The 22,069-nt window shown below is 42.0% G+C and overlaps 1 protein-coding gene across 3 annotated transcripts in view; it reads left to right on the top strand.

Annotated features, from left to right (window-relative positions):
- The first annotated feature begins 9,911 nt into the window (after window positions 1-9,911).
- The window catches only part of Dock11 (dedicator of cytokinesis 11), a 186,028-nt gene continuing 173,870 nt past the window's right edge, over window positions 9,912-22,069 (top strand). For 2 of the 3 annotated variants that reach the window (XM_013356047.4, XM_021722391.3), the window contains exon 1: window positions 9,915-10,249. In XM_013356047.4, the coding sequence (XP_013211501.3) occupies window positions 10,148-10,249 (102 nt within the window). In that variant the 5' untranslated portion in view covers window positions 9,915-10,147. Of the gene's footprint in view, window positions 10,250-22,069 lie in introns of all 3 variants that reach the window. The other variant, XM_021722393.3, reaches the window with a different exon arrangement.

Genomic DNA, 22,069 nt, shown 5'->3' with positions numbered 1-22,069 from the left:
AAATAACAGAGTCAGTACTTCCCACATGTATTTGACCAAAGGACACCCTTCCCACTTTGTATTGGGGTGCCAAGAATCAAACCTAGGCCTTCTCAGATGCTAAGTGAAGGTTCTACCACTCAGGTATATCCCAGACCTGAAAAGACACTTTATTTTTGCACCAGGAATTGAACCCAGGGGTGCTTCACCATTGAGATGCATCCCCAGCTCATTTTTTTTAAGAGAGAGTGAGAGAGGAGAGAGAGAGAGAGAGAGACAGAGAGAGAGAATTTTTTAATATTTATTTTTAGTTCTCGGAGGACACAACATCTTTGTTGGTATGTGGTGCTGAGGATCGAACCCGGGCCGCACGCATGCCAGGCGAGCGCGCTACCACTTGAGCCACATCTCCAGCCCCCAGCTCATTTTTATATTTTATTTAGAGATAGGGTCTCACTGAGTTGCTTAGGGCCTCGCTGAATTGCTGAGGCTGACTTTGAACTTGAGATTCTCCTGCCTTGGCCTCTCGCACCGTTGGAATTACAGGTGTGCACCACTGCATCTACTGAAGGGACACTCTTAAAATTAGTATGGCTGGAATATTCCACCAGGAGCTCAAGATATAATGTTCAGTTGAATTAAAATAGACAACTAAATGACAAAAATGTTTTAATGGCAAACTAATTGACCCCAAAACTATCATGATTAGATTCATGTGGTTTAAAATTATTATGAGGCATCAAAATACCTAAAAGATTGGATTATTTTATTTTATTAAGAAAAAGATTATAAAGTTCAGATATCTTATAGTTTTATACAAGATGTTGTATTGTCATAATATATGACAGACAAGAAGCAGTGATTGACTAGATATGGTGGTGCAGATCTGTAATCCCAGCTACTAGGAAGACTGGCAGGAGGATCGCAAGTTTGAGGCTAGCCTCAGCAACTTAGCAAGATCCTATCTCAAAAAAAAAAAAAAAAAAGGAAAAGAAACGAAAATAGGACAGGGGATGGTTCAATGATAAAGCACCACTAGGTTCCATCCCAAGTACCCCTCCTCCACAAAAAAATAAAATGTTTAAAAATGAAAACAGTGCTTTGGTGTCTTCTCAGCACACACACATACACAGACACACAGACACACACACACACACTCACATGCACACACATTTTTTTCCATGCTGGGGATCAAACCTAGGGCCTCACACATGCTAAGCAAGCACTCTACCACTGAGCTACTCACCTAGCCCCACATATTTTCTTAATATTATAAACAATTATGAATTTCATATCATAAAAATTATTCAAGAGGGCTGGGATTGTGGCTCAGTGGTAGAGCATTTCTGTAGCACGTGTGAGGCACTGGGTTTGATCTTCAGCATCACATAAATAATTCTAATAATAAAAAAATAAAATGAAAACATGCTGTCCATCTACAACTACAAAAGTCATTGAACAAAGATCTAATGAGCACCTACTATGTGCTAAGCACTTGCTAGGTGCTATAGATATGTGATGAACAAAACAGATAGAAAACTCTGTTCACACAGAGCTTATACTCTACTAGGAAGAGACAAACATTAAACAAAATATAAAGGTAATAAGTGCTATGGTAATAGATACAACAGGGAAGGGGATTTTAGGATGTGGAAACGGGGATTCTAGGATGTGGAAATGGGTTGCAATTTTAAATAGGATGTTCACTCATGGAAAGTGGCATTTGAGCAAAGATTGAAAGGAGGGGTGAGAAGGAGCCATATAGCTCTCTGGAGTAACAGCATTCCAGACAGGGAGGACAGCAAGTGCAAATGCCTGGAGGCTAGACCATGCCTGGCGTATTTGATAAAGAGCAAGGAAGCTGGTAAGCTTGATGTGAATAAGCTGGAGGGAAGGAGAGGAGGGCACAGAGACCACTGGAGGTGCAACTATTGAAAGGACTTTAGCTTTTCTTGGTACTGGGATTGAACCCAGGGGCACTTAACCACTGAGCCATATCCCCAATCTTTTATATTTTATTTAAAGACAGGTTCTTGCTGAGTTGCTTAAGGCCTCACTGAGTTGATGAGACTGGCTTTGAACTTGTAAGCCTCTTGCCTCAGCCTCCCAAGCTGCTGGGGTTACAGGCATGTGCCACTGCACCTAGCAAACTTTAGTTTTTACCGATTGAAATGGGGAGCCAGTGGAGAGTTTTGAGCGGATTGTTACGATCCTTCATTTTAAGAGATAACTCTGGCTGGCTGTGTTGTAAACACATCAAAGGGGCAAGGCTGCTTGCAAATAAGGAGACTATTAGGAGGCTGGTACCTTCTCAGTAAAAAATGGTGGTGCTTTGGTCCCTGGTATTAGTGGAGGTGGTGAGAAGTGGTCTTGTATTTTGAAGGGAGAGCCACCAAGATTTGTTGATGATTTGGATGCAGGAGGTGAAAGAGTATGGGGGCTCCAATGTTTGGGGCATAATCAAGTGGAAAAATTGACTGGCCATTAACTGAGATGTAGAAGCCTCTAGAAGGGGATCTTAGGGAAGATGAGCAACTTTGTTTCAAACATTATCAGTTTGAGATGCCTATACTAAAAGTGGGTAGGGCAGTTGAGTAAATGGTTAGATTGGATGAGTCTTCAGTTCAGTGGAGAGATCTGGGCTGGAGGAATAAATTTGGAAGTTGTCAACATATAGACATGTGTTGTTTGATACAGTAGCTGCCAGCCACATGTCTCGATTGAGCACTTGAAGCATGGTTAGTCTGAATTGAGATATGCTGTAAATGTAAAATACTCACCTGATTTTAAATACTTCATACAGGAAAAAAAAGAAAATGAAATGTCTAATTACTCATTTTTTATTGATTGTATGTCAAAATTATAATATTTTGGACATATTAGGTTAAAGAAAACATATTATTAAAATCAATAGCAGTTCAGGAGGCCAAAGCAGGAGGATCAAGAGTTCAAAGCCAGCCTCAGCAACTTAGAAAGTCCCTAAGCAATTCAGTGACACCTGTCTTTAAATAAAAAATAAAAAGGGCTGGGGATGTGGCTCAGTGGTTAAGCACCTCTGGTATAAAAAAAATATTAATATCATATTAATATTATTTCTTTTTACTTTTTGAATGTGGTTACTAGAATATTTAAAATACATATGTAGCTCACATCTTATTTCTATCAGACTGCACTGACATAGGTGGTATATAAAGCCATAAACACTGGATAAGATCACCAAGGAAATGAGAGGAGTAGTTAAAGAAAATATCTAAAGATTAAGCCTCATTGACAAGATACACACACACACAAACACCCACTCTCATACACTCAACTTTATTGAGCTATAATTGTAAGCAAGAAAGCACACTCATTCTCTCTATATATGCATTTAACCTTCACCCCACTGTATTTTAAGTGCAACTTAATATAAACCACATTGAACAAATTAATTGGAACAAAGAGAGGAATACAAATACCCTGTTTTACAATATTTAGGTACTCTTTAATTCAGCTGTTTGTTTCAGAAATCATTATTATTTCATTCTAGATGACTCACCTCCTAAATTTTGAGAGATCAAAGGCTCTAATCATTTACATTTGCTTTTAATTATGCCATGTCTTTGTTAGATTTGAGTCTCATAAACCCAGGTTTTGTTTGCTGATGACTTTTCTTTCAACTAAATATCCCTAGAGAATGAAGACAATGAGCTTCCATAGCACAGGGCCACTTATATATGGCTCCACAGCTCCAGAGGGGTGGCATTCACATAGTCTATGATGCAATTATGGTTCTCTAGAATTGTTCAATGTGGCAGTCCACGTGGTATGTATGTTGATTACATAATTCTGAATAATGCCACAGGAGAAAATTATATTTCAGTATGACATTGAGTTGGTAAGTGCTGGCTATGCATTAATTTTCCGATTATCATGTTTTTATTCTCCTGGTGATCTTTTGTGAAGTTCTAGTACTTATTGAGCACAGACAGCACCCCATTTAAAAAGCCAGATTATTACAAAATAACAACTATATGAATGTTCCCTTAGATCTCATTGTCCTTAACACTTTCTGGCTTCCTTAGCAATCTTTCCCCATCCCATCCACTCCACACCAGCATACATAAACAGTTGGTCAGAGCATGATTAAGTTGAAGACTTTCAGAGGAAGAAAATTTGTGAATATGGACCATATAGATAATATTATTACCATTTAATAAGCACAACTTCTCTCTTTACTTTTTACTATACAATTTTTGTTTGTTTTTGCCTTCTAGACATGAACCCAGGGCCTCATGTATGCCAGGCAAGTGAGCTACCACTGAACCACATTCCTGGCCCATCATCACAAATTTTTTTTATGTATAATATATACAAGCAGAAAGTATAGTTTAATTAATCCTCATGTACTGGTCATCCAGCTCCAGTAATTATTGAGTTTTGTATATTTGGGTTAGAGAATTGAACTCACGAGTGGTCTGCCACTGAGCAACATCCCAAGCCCTTTTTATTTTTTATTTTGTGGCAAAGTCTCACTAAGTTGCCCAGGCTGGCCTTGAGATCCTCCTGCCTTAGCCTCCCAAGAATCTGGAGTTATAGGTATACACCACCATGCTAAGTGATTTCTTTTCTACATTTGTTAAATAGCTTGGACTTTTATCGCAAATTTACCTGCCACACTAACACTATCCTAATTGAACTAACTCAAGATACAAGTATTAGAAATGTCATTGAACCCTTTGACCTAGAAATTCCACTTGATGAATCCATGCCAATAAAACCTCTCACCTGTAAACAAAGATACCTATATAAGGATTACTATTGCATCACTGTATCTAATAGTAAAATATTAAAGACAATCTAAATGTCCATCTATAGGGGACTGATTTATTCTAAGTCTCTAGACCAGTGCCTGGCACATAGTAGGTACTTTAAAAATATTTGTTCAGGGAATGAATAAACAAACTAATCAACATGATTCATTCAAGCTAAGGAATTCTCTTCTGCTATTAAGATAAACAAGGTATGGGCTGGGGATGTGGCTTAAGCGGTAGTGTGCTCGCCTGGCAAGTGCCGGGCGCTGGGTTCGATCCTCAGCACCACATAAAAATAAAATAAAGATGTTGTGTCCACCGAAAAATGAATATTAAAAGAATTCTCTCTCTCTTAAAAAAAAGATAAATGAGGTATATATGTGTGTACTTACATTGAAAAAATTCTGAAAGATATCAATTGGTAAAAATAAGTTGCAGAACAGTTCTACTTATGAAAAAATATCTGTGCATGTATATCCCTATATATGAACTAATAGTGGGGATCTCATGGTGGGAAGTGGAAGTGGGATATAAAGGGACTTTTACATTTTATCATCTAAATGGGACTACAGGTGCATGCCATCATAAATGGCAACAGTTTTTATATTTACGTATGTGTTTCTTTAAACAAAATTACAAATTTAGTTCTCCAGTTACATGAACCACATTTCATGTGCTCAATAGCCAGATTTGGCTAGTGCCTGTTCTGTTGGACAGGGAAGACCTAAAACAATGCCCAGCATAAAAGGGTCACTCGATACAAATTGTGTGAAGCTTTTCCAATGAGAACATAGTCATGATTATGTGAATGAGACAGATAAAACAGAAGCCACAGAAAAATGACAAATGTTGGCCAGATACACAAGAATTGGAACCTTTGTACATTGCTGGTGGGAATATAAAATAGTGCAGCTGCTGCGGAAAACAGTTTAGCAGTTCCTCAGAAAGTTAAGTATAGAATTACCATATGATCTAGCAATTCTACTTCTAGGTACATATCCAAATGAAAACATATGTCCACACAGAAACTTGTATATGAATGTTTATAGTAGCATTATTCATACTAGCCAAAAGGAGGAAATGACCCAAATGTCCATCAGTGGATAAACAGAAAAATAAAGTTGATATATCTATGTGATGGGACACTAAAGCCATAAATAGGAATGCATTACTGATACATGCAGTGACTTAGATAAATCTCCAAAACATGTTAAATGAAAGAAGCCAGGCACACAAAAAAAAATCAAACTTGGGGCTGGAGATGTAATTCAGTGATAACTTACCTAGCATGCCTGTGGCCCTGGGTTCAATCCCCAGTACCATGAAAAAAAAATCAAACGTGATTTCTTTTATATGAAATATCCAATATAGGCAAATCTATAGAGAAAGAGAGCAGATTGGTAGTTGCCATGGGGAGATGGGAAAATGGGAGTAATTTCTTAAAAATTACTTCAGATACAGGTATTCTTTTGGGGGGATGAGAAACCTTTTTTTGTGGGGCTGGGGATTGAACCCAGGTCCTTGTGCATGCAAGGCAAGTACTTTGCCAACTGAGCTATATCCCCAGCTTGAGAAGCTTTTAAACTAGAGATGTAGTGGTTGTATATCATTTTGAATGCATTAGGTGCAATGGATTTATACACTTTAAAATGGTTAATTGTTCTTTGTTGAAATTTCAGCTTAATAAAAATGTATAGCAAGAAATGGATGTTGTGATAGCAGTTGAAATGAGATTAGCAAAAAGCCAATAGTTGCCAAGTATGGTAATTCACACTTGTAATCTCAGCAATTTAGGGTGGTTGAGGCAAGAGGATCACAAGTTTGAGGTCAGCCTCAACAATTTAGGGAAATCCTGTCACAATATAAAAAAAATAATAAAGAGGGCTGAGGATGTAGCCCAGTGATAGAGCTGGGCTCAATCTCTGGTAGAGAGATAGGGAAAGGAAGAAGAAAGAAAGGAAGAAGAAAGAAAAAGAAAGAAAAAAAGGAAGGAAGGAAGAAGAAAAAAGATAGGCAATAAATCACTCAATAAAATGTCCTCCTGGAGGCTATAGAATTGCCCCTACAGTTTCTCTTTGCTGTATGAGTGTAGTCATGTTCAGATCCTCATTCCTTGATGTCCAGCTAAAATGTCCCCTCCTCCAGGAAGCCTTCCAAAAATTCTAATTGGATATGATCTCTCTTGCCTCTCTCTTTACCTTGAGTATTGTCCTTATCACATACTATTTTGTATCACATATATATTCTCTCTGTCTCTTTTGTAGTAGGGATTGAACCGGGGGCACTTAACCACTGAGCCACATCTGCAGCCCCCTTTTTAAAAAACATTTATTTTTTAGTTGTAGTTGAACACAATACCTTTACTTTGTTTATTTATTTTTTTGATCCAACCCAGGGCCTCACACACGCTAGGCAAGTGCTCTACTGCTGAGCCACACACCCATCCCTCCAGCACTTTTTATTTTGTAATTGAGACAGGACCTTACTAAAATTGCTGAGGCTGGCCTTGAATTAGGGATACTCTTGCCTCAGCCTCCGGAGTCACTGAGATTATAGGCATGGGCCACAATACCCTGCTATAAATACATTCCCTTGTGTACTTCATTTATTTCCTGAAGGGGATGGATGGTGTCTTTAATTCATATTCGTTCTCCCTCAGTGCAGAACACCATGCTCAATGTTGATGTAATTAAACAGAAGACCTAAAGCAGAAAAAGTAAAACCTACACTGTCGGAATGAGTGTGGAGCTTACACAATGGCCAGATGGTGTTTGTGCACCATAAGTGTGACATATGCTTCCCATGGCTCACAAAACTCTCCAGAAAATTGCCTACTTCTTCAACTTCATCTCATATGTACCATTCCTCTTCCTTCTATGTTCTCGCCCCATAGGCCTTTTTTTTTTTTTTTCTGGTCTTTGAACACACCAAGTCTATTCCCAATTCATTCCTGCTGCCTGCAGTGCTCTACCTGTGACTTCTTCTTTTCAAGACACAGCTCAATTTTCACCTCCTCAAAGAAGTTTTTCTTGACTACATTTCTAAATTAGGACCCCATCTCCAGTTACTCTCAGTCATATCACCTTAATTCTCTGCGTGACATTTATCTCTTTCTGAAAGCACATGCTCATTTGTTTGCATGAGAACATAAGCTCCAGGAGAGGAGGGACCTTGGCTGTCTTATTAAATGATGCCTAACTTCTTTGGTTGCAATAGAATGTAAAGATGCTTTTGGCTGAAAGTAACAGAATATTTGACTAAAAGCAGTATAAAATACAAGGATTTATTTTCCTCACATGAAAAGGAATTCAGAGGTAGGCAGTACTAGGGTTGGTTCAATACTGTCAGATTCTGGATTGGTATCTCTTTAAGATTGTCTTGTTCTTCCCTCGTGGTTCCAATATGGCTGCCCAGGGCCCAGGCTCCACAAGGAAACACCTGTCTCAGGAAGAATGGTAGGCAGAGTTCTCCTTCCTCATCTCTTTTCACCAAGGCAGAAAAATTTTTCCAGGATCCCTCCTTTCAACCATTGATCTTATATCCCGTTGGCCTAAACTGAGTGGAAGTCCATGCTATCCCACTAATTAAGGAGCCTGAGAATATCATGCTTTTTTTTCCCAGTTATGATTTATAGAACCTGCAGCTGGGCCTCTGTTCCCTAAAACCCATGACTCTGCCTTGTACCTGAAGCATTAAATTTGGGCTCATATATATTATGGCTGTTGTGGAGGTCACTCCAAGTACAACCCACACAGGCATTCCTGGAACAGAGAGCATGAATTTATGCTGATGTACCTGTATGCAACAATTAAATTTTACATGTGCATGCACACAGTACAATGCCATGATTTATGACACAATACCTTTGCTTTTAGAGGACTTCTAGGTCTCAGGTCCTCTAGGACCCTTCTTCCATCTGTGCTTTATTGGGACTAACCGTGATGGCTGCTGAACAGGCTTGCTGCTAAGAGACTTGGCGGTATTTTTTGGGTTCACAGAAAGCATCAAGCATATTCTTGTTTCCATAACGAAGTTCCCTATGTAGGTGCTACTGTTTGCTCTTTGAAGTTGGGGAAAGTGGGTGAAGTGCCATATGGGCAATAGTAGGAATCCTCTCAGAGGGATGCTTGGCTCCCTATATTAGCAGTCATTTTCAAACTCAATAAATGAAGTAACCAAATAGAAAACTGCCAGATCAATGGGGCACTCGGGGAAGTTTTATGGAGTACTTCAAGATTCCAGTCCTTATTTCTGTCTTAAGCATGTGTGTTTTACACCTAGTCAGATGTTCTTTGATTCTTGGAAAAACAATTTCTTGGAAGCTGGTGAGGATAAGGAAAGGAGTAGGAAATGGAAAGTGGTTGTTTCAGTGCACAAGCAAAAGCTTCTACAAGATTGGTAAATCCTTGAAGCAGATTAAAAGCCCAGGCCTTGGCCTTCCCAGTGCCACTGTACCCAGCTTCTGGAGCAGTAACTGCTGGACTACACCACCTGCCACTAGCTCAGGCCCCACAACCCAACTCTCTCTCGCCTGGGCGAGAGGGTGCTACCACAGAGGGTCACACTTCCCAAAGCCTGCTTCTTTCCCTGGGGTTGCTCCGGTAAGGTGGACGTCTGGGAAAGAAAACGGTGTGGTTGCGAAGAAGGACCCAGGCGAACCTCTCAGACCAGAAAAAGCGCTCTCTCTCCTTCGACATCTGCGCGACCCTACCCCAGCGGAGCACACAATAGGCGGCTGCTCCACGTTGTTTCCCAGCCCCTCGCCGCAAGGGCCCTGGGGGCTTGCGGGGTGGGGGAAGTGAGGGTCCTCCAGCCCACCGGTTGGCACTGAGTCTCAGGGAAGGGAAGGAGCCCAGGGGTAGGGCACGCCCGAGTCCGGGAGACAGTTCATCACACCCCTCCGACTTCCCTTTAGCCCCACACACTCGAAAAAAGAAGCAGTCTCATCTTGCCTCCCGGATGCGGCTGCACCAGCAACATCAGCTGCGGGCGGAGCCCGAGTGGTTGCCACTTCCCCCCCCTCTTCCCTCGTGACCCTCGCCCCCACCTCTAGGACTCCCTCCCCCTCCACACACCCTTCCCCTCCAGACACACCCTCCTTCTTAGGCTGCTGGCGAGCGGAGCCTGTGCTCTTGAGGGGAGGGAGCTGCCGCCGCCGCGGGGCAGGACAGTGAGAGAGCCAGGCAAGCGAGAAAAGAAGAGAAGGAGGGAACGAGGGAGGAGCGGCGGGTGGGAGGGAGGAGCTGAGGGAGCCGCGCTGCCACCGAGCTGAGAGGTGGCCGGCCGGCGTGTAAACACAGGGAGCAGCAGCGCCCGCGGCCGCCCCGGCCCGGGGCAGTGAGTACGCCCGCGGAGACTTGCCCGCCGCCTCTGCCATGGCCGAAGTGCGCAAATTCACCAAGCGGCTCAGCAAGCCGGGCACGGCGGCTGAGCTCCGGCAGAGCGTGTCGGAGGCCGTGCGGGGCTCAGTGGTGCTGGTAAGTGACCGAGGGACTGGGCGTCCCGGGCGACGCGCTCCTTTTGGGAGCCACGCTGTGCTTCCCGCGCGCGGGGCCCGGGGTAGGACAGACGCTGCGGCGGCAGCCGGGTGCGCTGAGAGCTCTTTTTCCGCGCCAGTAAGTTTTCCCACCGGCTGCCGCTTGCTGGGGTCCGAGTCCCTGGCGCCTGCTGACAGCGCTCGAGCTGCCCTGCGCGGCTGAGGCGTGCGCCGGGATGGAAGCCGACGGGCAAAGCCCGGCTTGGACGGTTGCGGGGGAAGCGCGGGCTTCCAGCTTGGGTTGGGGCCTGGGGTATGAACTGGAGAGCGGACCTCGCGCTGCCCTGCACCCGGCACAAAGAGCTGAGGACGAGGGCCACGGTGAGATCCTGAAATCCTCTAGAGAGCACCTGAGGCAGCTGAGGCGGAAGGATGCGATGAGCCTTTTGCACATACACTCTCTCGCGCGCACACGCACACCGTGTGTACACACAAAAAAAGAACCCCACCCAAAAAGCCCCGGGCGCCCAAGCTCTGACTGGCGGTGAGAACAGAGGAAGCAGAGCGACTTCCTCCTGCTACTGAGGGAGAGAGGGTGGTGATGGGTGAAGGGGTGCTGCCGCCGCGGAGAGAGTGGATTGAAAACAACGGGGTTCGGTGGGCGAGTGGGCGCGGGCTCCATCTCCGCTGCTTGAGGGTGTCCCCTGAGACCCGCGAGCGCTACAGAGGCAAGGGAACACGGTTTTAGAGGAAATTGGAGTGTGCCAGTCCAAGGATGTAGGACCTGGTGTCAGACCTACCGCTATGGGCTGGAGGTGTTTTCTAGGCGGCAGGGCTGGGGGATGGGGATTGGAGAACGCGCTGACCCCCTGGGAGCCCTCCCAGCGAACCCTCAGCCTCATCCGGATTGTTTGACTCCAGAGGGAAGCCGAAGGTGCTAAGGGGCACTTTCTCCTCTTTTCTAGACACTCGTGGCCAATTTCCTGGACTAGCGAACAAACCCTAAAATAAGCAATCGGACTGGTTAATTAGCCTGTGTTTTGTTACTTTGTTTTTGTTATTTTGGGTTTTTTGTTTGCTTGTTTTTGTCTCTAATCTCTCAATCTTAGTATGTCCTTTGCTGTGTTTAAATTTCATCATTTAGGAGAGTTTTTTTTTTTTTTAAACACAACTTGTCGCGGGAAGGGAACTTCACAGCTTTTCCTTGTAATTTCTCTGTTGATCTTGTAGAATCAGCAATAAAACCAACATTAAAGGGAGGCCAGGGGCCTGATCCCAACAGTGGAGAAAGTTGACATTAGTGGGAGTTCTGGAGGAGGATCAAAGGCAAAATATGTACCTTTGAGATAAAAATCTGATCCCTAATAGCTACAACTGTGCAAAGCCAAGTGACTTTAAAGAAATCTCTTTATCGTGGCTGGACCCTTGAAAGTTTAATCCTGCTGTTTAGTGAAGCTAAACCCAGACCTTTAATGTTGTTTTAATGGATTTGTCTTATTGTGTACTTCACTCAGATTTTGGAGTGAGGACCTGTTGAGGTCAGATCCAAACCTAGCTTGTCATCACAGCCAGTTTTGAGAAGAAGACAAGCTGTGTGCAGGGCATTTATACCAGTGCTCTCATCTTTGGTGATTATTAACAAGTGATTCAATCTGCCTAGCATAGGGAATGCTTTCCTAAATTCAGAAAGAAAGAAAACCTTCTCTGAGCAGGGGTGCCTAGCCACATCATGTGAAGGGAACTGTGCAGTGGGCAACTGTGGTCTCAAAAGGATAAATGGGACACCACAAACCTCCCCTGGGAAATGACCAATGTTTGACCTGCCATCTTCAGTGGCAAAAAGTTAACATTCTCTCCCAGATTTTTAGTTTTTTAAAAGAATTTTGTGCAGTACAGGTGCTGTGCTCCTTCTTAACCACTGGAAAAACTGTTAATGAGAGGACACTCTTCTTGAAGCTATTGCCAGTGGCCATGTTTCCTCATCAGCCTAGCTAACTTGGGACCAAGTCCACTGATTTTTTTTTTAACATTTATACTAGACCGTACAGGGGAATGACATTTATGCATTACTTTATATGTGACCCACAGTGAGATTTTGGGAGTGGGGAGAACAGATTCTATGAATGTAAATATTCATTGAGCCCCTACTATGTGCAAGTCACAATGCTAGCTAGATATCCTGTAATTGCAAGGGAATGAGGATGGCATTTTCTTCATTTATTTTCATTAGTTCCAATGTGGGGTGTGTGTGTTTGTCAAGCATACACACAGATTATGCCCAAGAATCAATTTTAGGTTCTTCCTAGCACCACTGTGAATGCTATTTGAAAGCAGTGCAGTCAATTAAGGAAAAATAAGGAAACAACCTGAAATGGAGTGTACACTCTTAAATGATTCTCTCTCTTCCTCTCTGTCCCTTCTCCAACTCTCTCCCTGCTTTTCTGACACAAAGAGCCCTTAACCAAAGTTCATAAAGGCAAGGGTAGCTGGAGAACAAGGCGACCATGTTGCAGCTGCCTCAGTAACTTCTGGCTCTTTTCTGATTTAAGCCTCAAGTGTTTATTAAGGGACAGCTGAGGTAGGATTTACACTTGCTGCTATAAACCCAAGATACTAATGTTAGAACTTCAATGTGAGTCCCGAGTCATTAGTACAGCATGTCAAGCTTTCCTCTGGTGTATCTCTCTTGTTAGAACTGGAAAACCCACCAAGCTGCACAAATATACAGTATTTCTGGTGTAGATTTTTTTTTTTTTACAGTTACACTCTTGTTGGCATGTTGCTAACTAACATCATTCAGTTTTGTTCACTGTTCAAAAAATTTATAAGGACTAGGCCCAGGGAATATATAGCATGTTGTTGTGTATTCAAACCCTCATTTAGTTATTAGTACTTTCACGAATCTATTAACCACATAATGAAGCACACAGAAAAGAGAGGCTGTTTTGCTGCTTCATTTTCCTGTAAATTCAGCATTTTTATGAAGGTCAGTTTTAATCCAGGGAAAGAGATAATTACAGAATCGCTATTTCTCTAGGGGCTTGGGAAGGAACATTATAACGTGCAAATGTTAATTGAGAAGTGTTTGCATGTATACCTGTTTAAAATGCAGAGTTGTAATGGTGCTCTTGTTATAATTCAGGATATAGTTGTTTGTGCCTCAAGGGGAACAAAGACATTTGATAAACCTGTTGTATTCTAGATGCTTTTAAGAGGAGCCTTGTGTCAGCCTCGGAAAGTCACCTAGTAGGTGTTTAAATAGTGGCTGCAGCAGTTTACCCTCAATTCTTTCTGCACCAAAGGATCAGGAAAGATGTTACCAGTTGTAGCCCCTTGAGGCAGAGTAGCTGTACGCATCCGTCCCTGACCAGCATCAGCCAGATTTCATTCTTGAGAGAAGCTCTTCAGAACAGAGAATGGCTGAAAAGGGTCTGCAGCTGTTGACTGCCTCCCACCCGCCAATCACAACTACCTTGCACAGAACGCTTGTTAATTTTGAATTCTGGGAAGCATTGAAAATGCAGCAGCTCCCATGATCCCACTTCCCAGGAGGATTTGTGGAAAGTACTTAATATAGGACAAAACCCACAGCCTCATTTGTAAGGTGGTGAGAACATATATTGTGGAATAAAGTCAGTCTCAACTTGGGCGGTTTTTAAAATTTTTTTGCAGTGCTGGTGATTGAACCCAGAGCCTTTTGTGCATGCTTCACTGCTGAGCTCCCCCCACACCCCCAGATCAACATGGGCTTCTTGACCAAGCCTTTCCAGTCCAGAGACTTATGAGGAAAATTAAGTGTTGGCAACCAAACATAACATTTTGTCTCATTACTCCTTTTGTTGGCTTCTCTAGATTAGAAGGGCTCGGAGCTAGCCAGTGCCAGAAGGATCTGTCCAAAGGACCTGGGCAGTTTGCTGTGAAATGAGACTTTTTTTTTTTTTTTTGGTATGGAGGATTGAACCCAGGGGCGCTTAACCACTTAGCCACATGCCCAGCCCTTTTTTTTAATATTTTAATTCAAGACTGGATCTCCCTCGTTGCTAGGGCCTTGCTAAATTGGGGCTGGCTTTGAACTTGCAATCCTACTGTCTTAGCCTCCCCAGTCACTTGGGATTACAGGCATGCACCACCACTCCCAGCTCAGAGGCCTTCTTGCTGAACCTTTATACTTAAACACCAAATAGAAGAATTTATTTTCTTAGACTAACATGTGAAAAGATTCTTTGGATTGAGTGTTTTCCTATTCTTATCACCAGTACAACTTTAAATTTTTAAAAAAATATTTATTTTTTAGTTTTAGGTGGACACAATATCTTTATTTTATTTTTATATGGTGCTGAGAATTGTACCCAGTGCCTCATGCAGGCTAGGCGAGTGCACTACCACTTGAGCCACATCCCCAGCCCCATAAATTTTTTATTGCTTTTTCACATACTAAATACATATTTATTTTAGAAAAATTCAAAAAACAAAAGACTAAATCATTCCTATCTCATTAATCAGAAGGAACTGTTAATGTTCTAGTGTATATGTTTCATGAGTCTGTATTCATATGAAAATATATAAACTGAAACGAATATACAAAACTTAAATCAGTTTTTCACCTATTAATATCTTTTTTTAATATTTATTTTTTTAGTTTTAGGTGGACACAATATCTTTATTTTACATTTATGTGGTGCTGAGGATCAAACCCAGTGCCTCATGCATGGTAGGCAAGTACTCTACTACTGAGCCACAACCCCAGCCCCAGCTTATTAATATCTTATAAACATGTTAGTAAATGTAAATTTACATAATAATGTTTAGCAACACTGTCAAGAAATCCATCATGGGTAAACCATAGATCAGTCACCCTTTATTGTTACATATTTTGATAGTCTCTAATTTTTTGCTGAATGTGAGCTGTCCAATACCTTAGCTATTGGAAACATATGACTATTATTTAAATTTAAATTAATTAAAATCAGTTCCTAAATCATACTTGCTGTAGTCCAAGTGCTCTATGTGTGGCTACCATATTGGACAGTGCAGGTATGGAGCATTTCCATCATTGCAGAGCGTTCTCTTGGACAATGCTGCTCTAAACACTGAGTGAACATCTTTAAGAAGGCATTTAAAACTTGCTAGATTGGGCTGGAGGTATAGGTCAGTTGGTAGAATGCTTGCCTTGTATGCACATAAACCCTGGGTTCAATCCTCAGCACTGCCCAAAAAAAACAAAAAAACAAACCTTGCTAGATTATCTTCTTAGGATAAATTTCTATCAGTGGAATTGCCTGTACAAAGACTATATGAATTTTTTTTTCTTTCTTTTTTTGGTACCAGGAATTGAATTCAGGAGGCTTAACCACTGAGTCACATCCCCAGTTGTTTTTTAAAGATATATACATACATACATACACACACATAGTTGGACACAATACCTTTATTTTATTTACTTATTTTTATGTGGTGCTGAGAATTGAACCCAGCGCCTCACATGTGCTAGGCTATACCGCCGAACCACAAACCCAGCCCCCCACCCAGTGTTTTTAATTTATGTGTTTTTGTTTTGAGACAGGGTCTTGCTAAGTTTCTGAGGCTGGTTTTGAACTTGCAGTCCACCTGCTTCAGCCTCCCAAGCCATTGGGATTACAGGTTTGCACCACCATGCCCAGCATGAATTTCTGATATTAAAAATTTCTCAAAAAAAATTTCTCTTCAGGCCAGATATAGTGACACATGCCTGTAACACCATTGATTTAGGAGAGGCTGAGACAGGAGGAGTACAAGTTTCAGGTCAGCCTGGGCAACTCAGCAAGACCCTGTCTCAGAAGTATAAAGGGCTGGGGATATAGCTCACTGTTCCAGTGCCCCTGGATTCAACCCCTACTACGCAAAAAAAGAAGAAAAAATTCTTTTAGGGCTGGGCATGTATGCAGCTCAGTGATAGAGCGCCTGCCTTGGCATGCATGCACAAAGCCCTGGGTTCAGTTCCTAGCAAAACAAACTCACACACTCTTAAATGTACTGTTAAATTGCTCTCCAGAAAGTTGTTCCAGTGTACTACTCTTTCACTGACAGATTATGAGGGTATTCATTTTCCCTCTCCTTTGCCAACACTGGTTAGTAAGTCCTTCCTTCCTCTTCCTTCCTTCCTTTACTTCAGTGCAGGGGATTGAACCCAGGGCCTCACACATGCTAGGCAAGCACTTTGCCACTGAACTATATCCCCAGCCCATATCTTTGCACTCAGATAGGACATAAATAGTATATTGGTGTTTTAATTTGCATGTCTTTGACTAGGTAAACAGTTTTTCATGTTTTTTTTTTTTAAAGAGAGAGTGAGAGAGGAGAGAGAGAGAGAGAGAATTTTTAATGTTTTATTGTTTAGTTCTCGGCGGACACAACATCTTTGTTGGTATGTGGTGCTGAGGATTGAACCCGGGCCGCACGCATGCCAGGCAAGCGCGCTACCGCTTGAGCCACATCCCCAGCCCAGTTTTTCATATGTTGATTGGCCATTCTTTTTTCTTTTGAGGATTGAAGTGAACCATCTTACAGACTTACTTCTTTGTTCTTGATTATTGCAATAAAGGTCCCCATGCCCCAAGATTCTGTTTCACTGAGTCAGGGATGGGGCCAGGGATTTGTATTCTTTAAAACCACCCAGGTATTGTAATGTGCACAGAAACACTGATATAGACCACTTGTCCTCTCAAGGCAGGAATGTCCCCTAGACATATCTCTGATAGTGATTATTTAGCTTCTCCTTAAACACTTCCTACCAGTTAGAGTGCTATGTTTGAAAATGCTCATGAGCTAAAATTTACTCTCTGTAAGTTCCACTACGGGCTGGGCCTAACTCTGCTGTTTGGAGACACACAGAATGTTTGCTTCCTCTTTCACATGACAACCCTTTAAATATTTGGGACAGCCATCATGTCATTTAAAAATTAACCCTTCCCAAAGCCAAAGAGCCTTCATCTTTTTATTTTCATTCCTCACATGACTTGGGTTCAAGGTTCTTCATATCATGATCATTCTGTTTGGGCTCTTTTTCAAGTTTTTTGTGTCCTACTTCAAATGTGAGAGGCAGAGTACCAGCTCAAGAGTTGGACCTGGTGTTGAATCTGACCTCTGCCACCTACTTGCATTGTGAAGTGAGGCAAGTAACCTTATTTTTCCTTCATCTGTGAAATGGGCATATATGGTAGTACCTCCCTTGAGTTCTTGTGAGGAATAGGGAAGGTAATATGAAGTGTTTGATGTGTAAATGTAAAGGGTAAAAAGAGTGAGAGAGTTGGTGAAAAAAACTACAGTATTCTAGAAGGTCCTACCACAGAATGTTTCTTACACATTTTGGATGTAAGCCAGGAAGTTATGGGGCTATCTATTCTCTATTTCAGTGCTTCACATGGTGCCTAGAATAAAGTAGGTACTCAGTATGTGTACTATGGGAAAAACCAGGGCAACGGTGTGTGGGATGTTCTCAGTGTTGGGAGAAGAGCCTGGAGGTCAGGAAACTACTTAAACATAGTTCAGGAGAAAGATAACAAAGGCTTTAATTGAGGCATTGAGAATGGAGATAAGGGAGAAAATGTGAGAGACATTTCAGTGATAAAATCAACAGGATTTGGTGATTCTTTTTTTTTTTTTTTAAAGAAAGAGTGAGAGAGACCATTTTTTTTTTTAGTATTTGGCGGACACAACATCTTTGTTGGTATGTGGTGCTGAGGATCGAACCGGGCCACACGCATGCCAGGCGAGTGTGCTACCGCTTGAGCCACATCCCCAGCCCCATGGATTTGGTGATTCTTGAAGGGGGAAGAGAAGACCTAGAGAAAAGGGGGAATGAAGACAGAGGAAGCGGAGGTGGAGTCAAGATGATTTTGAGGTTTCTTAGCTTGGGTGAACAAGAGGAAAAATGTGTTTAGTGATAGGGGAGGGGGAACGAAAATGAGCAAAGTCTATTCAAGAGAGTTGTTAAAAGCCAGGTTTTCCTTAAGCAAGGCAGCAGAGACAACATTCTAGGGGAAGGCTGAGCATGTAGGGTTGTATTTTGGCAGAAGGCTGGGGTTCTTGAGGGCAAAGAAGAGTGTTCCAAGTGGAATCAGGAAAGGGTGGAAGAGCCAGGGAAGGGCCAGGGCTACATAGACCCAGAGGAGATTGCAGGGGAGATAAGTCAATTGAAGAGGCTTGCACCTTTGGGGGTGATTAGGAAATGGGAGGCAGGGCGTGGAGAAATAATCTGGAAGCCAGCCCCAGACTTCCAGTTAGAATGGTGGTGGGAAGTTAGTCCACACCCATACCGTACCAGAGCAGATCCAGCTCCCTGGGTCTGAGTAGCAATTGCATGGAGATGAGGGGCTGACCAGCCTCCTCCAGGTGCCCAGGGAGGCTAATAGAATAGTTCTTGCCCTTAAGGGACTCACAAGCCAGAAAAGAAGATTACATACATGCAAATAACTAAAATAGACAAGATAGAAACCAGATAGGATGCTAGTGGTTCTATCTTCTGTTGGATTGTGATATCATCCCTATGGCTGCCCCCACCACCCCTGCTTACCCTTTCTGTCTTTCTTTCTTTGTGTCTCTCTCTCCTGTCTTCTCTTTCTCTCCCCCATTATCTTCTCTTTTCTCTTTCTCTCTCTCCTCTCTTCCCCCTTCCTTCCTTCCTTCCTTTTCTTTTCTTTCTTTCTGATCCCTAACATTTTTCAAGACTTTGGGCCTTCCTGATTTTAACAAGGCAGGCCTTTATTAATGAACAATTGTTATTCTCTATGGTGTTTTCCACATTGATTTGACTACAGAGTCCCCTGCCCCCTCTATGGGAATGGGAAGAATTAAAGATAACATCTGATATGCTGAGATAGTTATACAGAGTGTACATGTGTAACTCACCATGGCATTCCGTTACTTAACGCTTAAGAAAATGTTGCAGTACAGTTCAAAGGAATAATTTGCCTACCTGATTTTGGTTTCTCCTAAATATAAAATTGTTGGAAAGGCATGTTGAAATTTATTTATATTTTTAAAAAGGGCTGGAGATGTGGCTCAGTGGTTAAGCACCCCTAGTTTTAATCCCCAGTACCAATATAATAATAATAATAATAATAGTAATAATAATAAATAATAATACCACCACCATGGGGAACCATGGTGAGGGAGAAGGAGCTTGAGCAGTTTCTCTTTTCTGTAAATCTTAAGGGTACTTTTAGGATACATTTTTCCTTGGCATTTAGATCTCTTGATTTGTCTTTTGTCAGGAGTACAGAGGAGTTTGTGGGTAACATCAGTCTGTCATTTATATCAGCCTAGAACCAGATGCCTTTTGATTCCTTGTAGGGACTCACCCTGGAGGCTCCCAGAGCAGTAACTGGAGAGGGGGAAATGAACAGTCTCAGCTGCTGTTGCCTGTCTGCTTCTTAGGGCAGAGTGGTTAAGAGCATGTGTTTCAGAAGCATGCTGCCCAGGTTCAAAGTTCAACTCAACCACTTACCAGCTGGGTGATACTGGGTCAGATATTTAACCTTCTTGGTAACCTCCTCCTGGCCTTATTGAAAGACCTAAAAGAGTCCTTGCATTTAGAAGCACTTAGGGTAGGGTTTGGCACAATGGTAAGCATTCCCATACCTAGGCTTTATGGTGGGCAGGGGAAGCCTTCTATGTTTCAAGTCATTATATAAAAGTGAACTGGAACAAGGGAGAAGGAACCCTTGCTTCCTTATTTCCTTGCTCCAAATCATGCTTCAAAGGGGTGAACTACATGGCTAAGCCAAGACTTGGACCCTTCCTGGAAGAATAAACTGGCAGACCCCTCTTCATTAGGTTCTTGGTAATATTCATTTCTAGTCTGATTTACTCATATTCAAAAGTGTTGTGAGTGTAAGCTAGGGCTCTGCCTCCAGACCAGTCTGATGAGTAGACTGGCAGGACTGAGTGGGGAGAGCATTCCCTGCTATACTTTGGGGTAGGTTATCCAGCCTGGGGAACCTATATGTGTACTCGTTGGCAGAAGCATTCACCTTTCTGTCTGTGGTGTATGTGAAGGAATGAATAGAGGATAATTGGGCTCCATGTGAAAAAACAAATTTGTCAATCTTTCCTTTCCCTTTCAAACTTAACTGATATCCCTTTCACTCATTTATCCTCACTTTTAAAATCAATTGGATATTGAAATTCAAATACCTTTAAAAATCTATTTTGGAGCTGAGTGTGGTGGCTCATGACTGTAATGCCAGCGACTTGGGAGGCTGAGGCAGGAGAATTGCAAGTACAGAGCCAGCCTCAACAACTTAGCAAGGCCCTAAACAACTCAGTGAGACCTTGTATCTAAATAAAATACAAAAAACGGCTGGGGATGTGGCTCAGTGGTTGAGTGTCCCTGGGTTCAATCCCCAGGACCACAAAAAACAAAACAAAACAACAACAAAAAAAGCAAACCCTATTTTGGAAATAATGTATTTTAGTGAAAAAATTGAAAGCTTAAAGGACTCCTAAGAAATTAATATATTTTTATATATTTATTTATTTGTGGAGCCAGGGATTGAACCCAGGAACTCATATATGCCAAGCACATCCCCTATCACTGGACTTCACCCCTTAATGTCCTTTTATATTCAGCTATTATGGTTTTGTGATAGCAGGATAAGTTCTGTTAAGAATCGTGTACAGGTTCCTGGCAGAGTCACTGCTGTGGAAAACATGCCAACTGTTCCATCTACACATGGTTTCTCTATTGTCTATGCACAACTTTGCACAGTCATGCACAAATTTGCTATTGATGATTTCCTCCAATTTTTCTCCACTTTATTTTCATTGCCTATGGAGTTTTTCATGGGAAGTTATGTGTTCTTGCCTTTCTTTTTTTTTCTTGTAGTGCTGGGTATTGAACCCAGGACCTCACACATGCTAGGCAAGTGCTCTACCACTGAGCTATCCCCCCAGCCCATGTTTTTGCCTTTCTTGACAGCTTATGTCTATGTTTCAAGCTGCCAAGAAGTGTTTGAAGATATTCTGATATTCAGCTTTCCCATCACACGGCTTTCCCTAATGACTAGAAGTATTTTACTGTGTGAGATTTAACTAAGAAGTCAAGTGTTCTTCCAACTCTCTAAGACAGAATATCTTTATTTGAAGTGTCTTGGTGAAGTGTGTCAAAGGCTGAGAAATTCATTTCTATGAGATGTTTTTTAAATGATGACAAGACCTTGTGTTTTTATAGCCCCCATCTTAAGAAGCATTAACAATGCTGTGATGTCTATGATCTCATATGTCTACAGGTCTCTGTTGAATACATACCACATTGTCATCACCCTCCTTCTCTAAGTGAGGAAACAGAGGCCTGGTTTTTAGTGAGGCAGGCCATAGGTCATCTGTATTTGCTAAATGACAGAACAGGTAATGAACTCCAGGTTTCTCTATTCCTTCAGAGTAAGAAGTGCTAGTGTGTAAGCCAGGTTCCACAAAGAATCAGGCGGGGGAAGCACCTCTTGTGTGTTCAGTGATCTTGTATGGGAAATAATGTTTATTTCTAAACAAGCTTAGGTCTCTTTAGTGGGAAAATAGAAGGTAGGATCAAAACGAAAGAGGGGTGGGGCTGTTTCTGAGAAATGTGGGCAAAATTGTTTTAAGACTTTTGCTTTCCAAAGCAAGTTTAAAAACTGTTAGCAATTGACCATTCTTTCTTTCTTTGCTATTTGAATAACTATATGGAAAAAAAAAAAACCAAACCTCCACAACACTGGCTGGGCAGAGGTACCTGGGATCATTTTCATGGAACTGTTTTTATGTGTTTTTTTTTTCAAGTGGGTTAGCGTGGTCCAAAAATAACACC

This window comes from Ictidomys tridecemlineatus, chromosome X (genome assembly GCF_052094955.1).
Source record: "Ictidomys tridecemlineatus isolate mIctTri1 chromosome X, mIctTri1.hap1, whole genome shotgun sequence".
In the NCBI taxonomy this organism is placed as follows: Eukaryota; Metazoa; Chordata; class Mammalia; order Rodentia; family Sciuridae; genus Ictidomys; species Ictidomys tridecemlineatus.
Note: the sequence above shows the minus strand (reverse complement) of the source record. Positions and strands in the feature narration are given on the sequence as shown.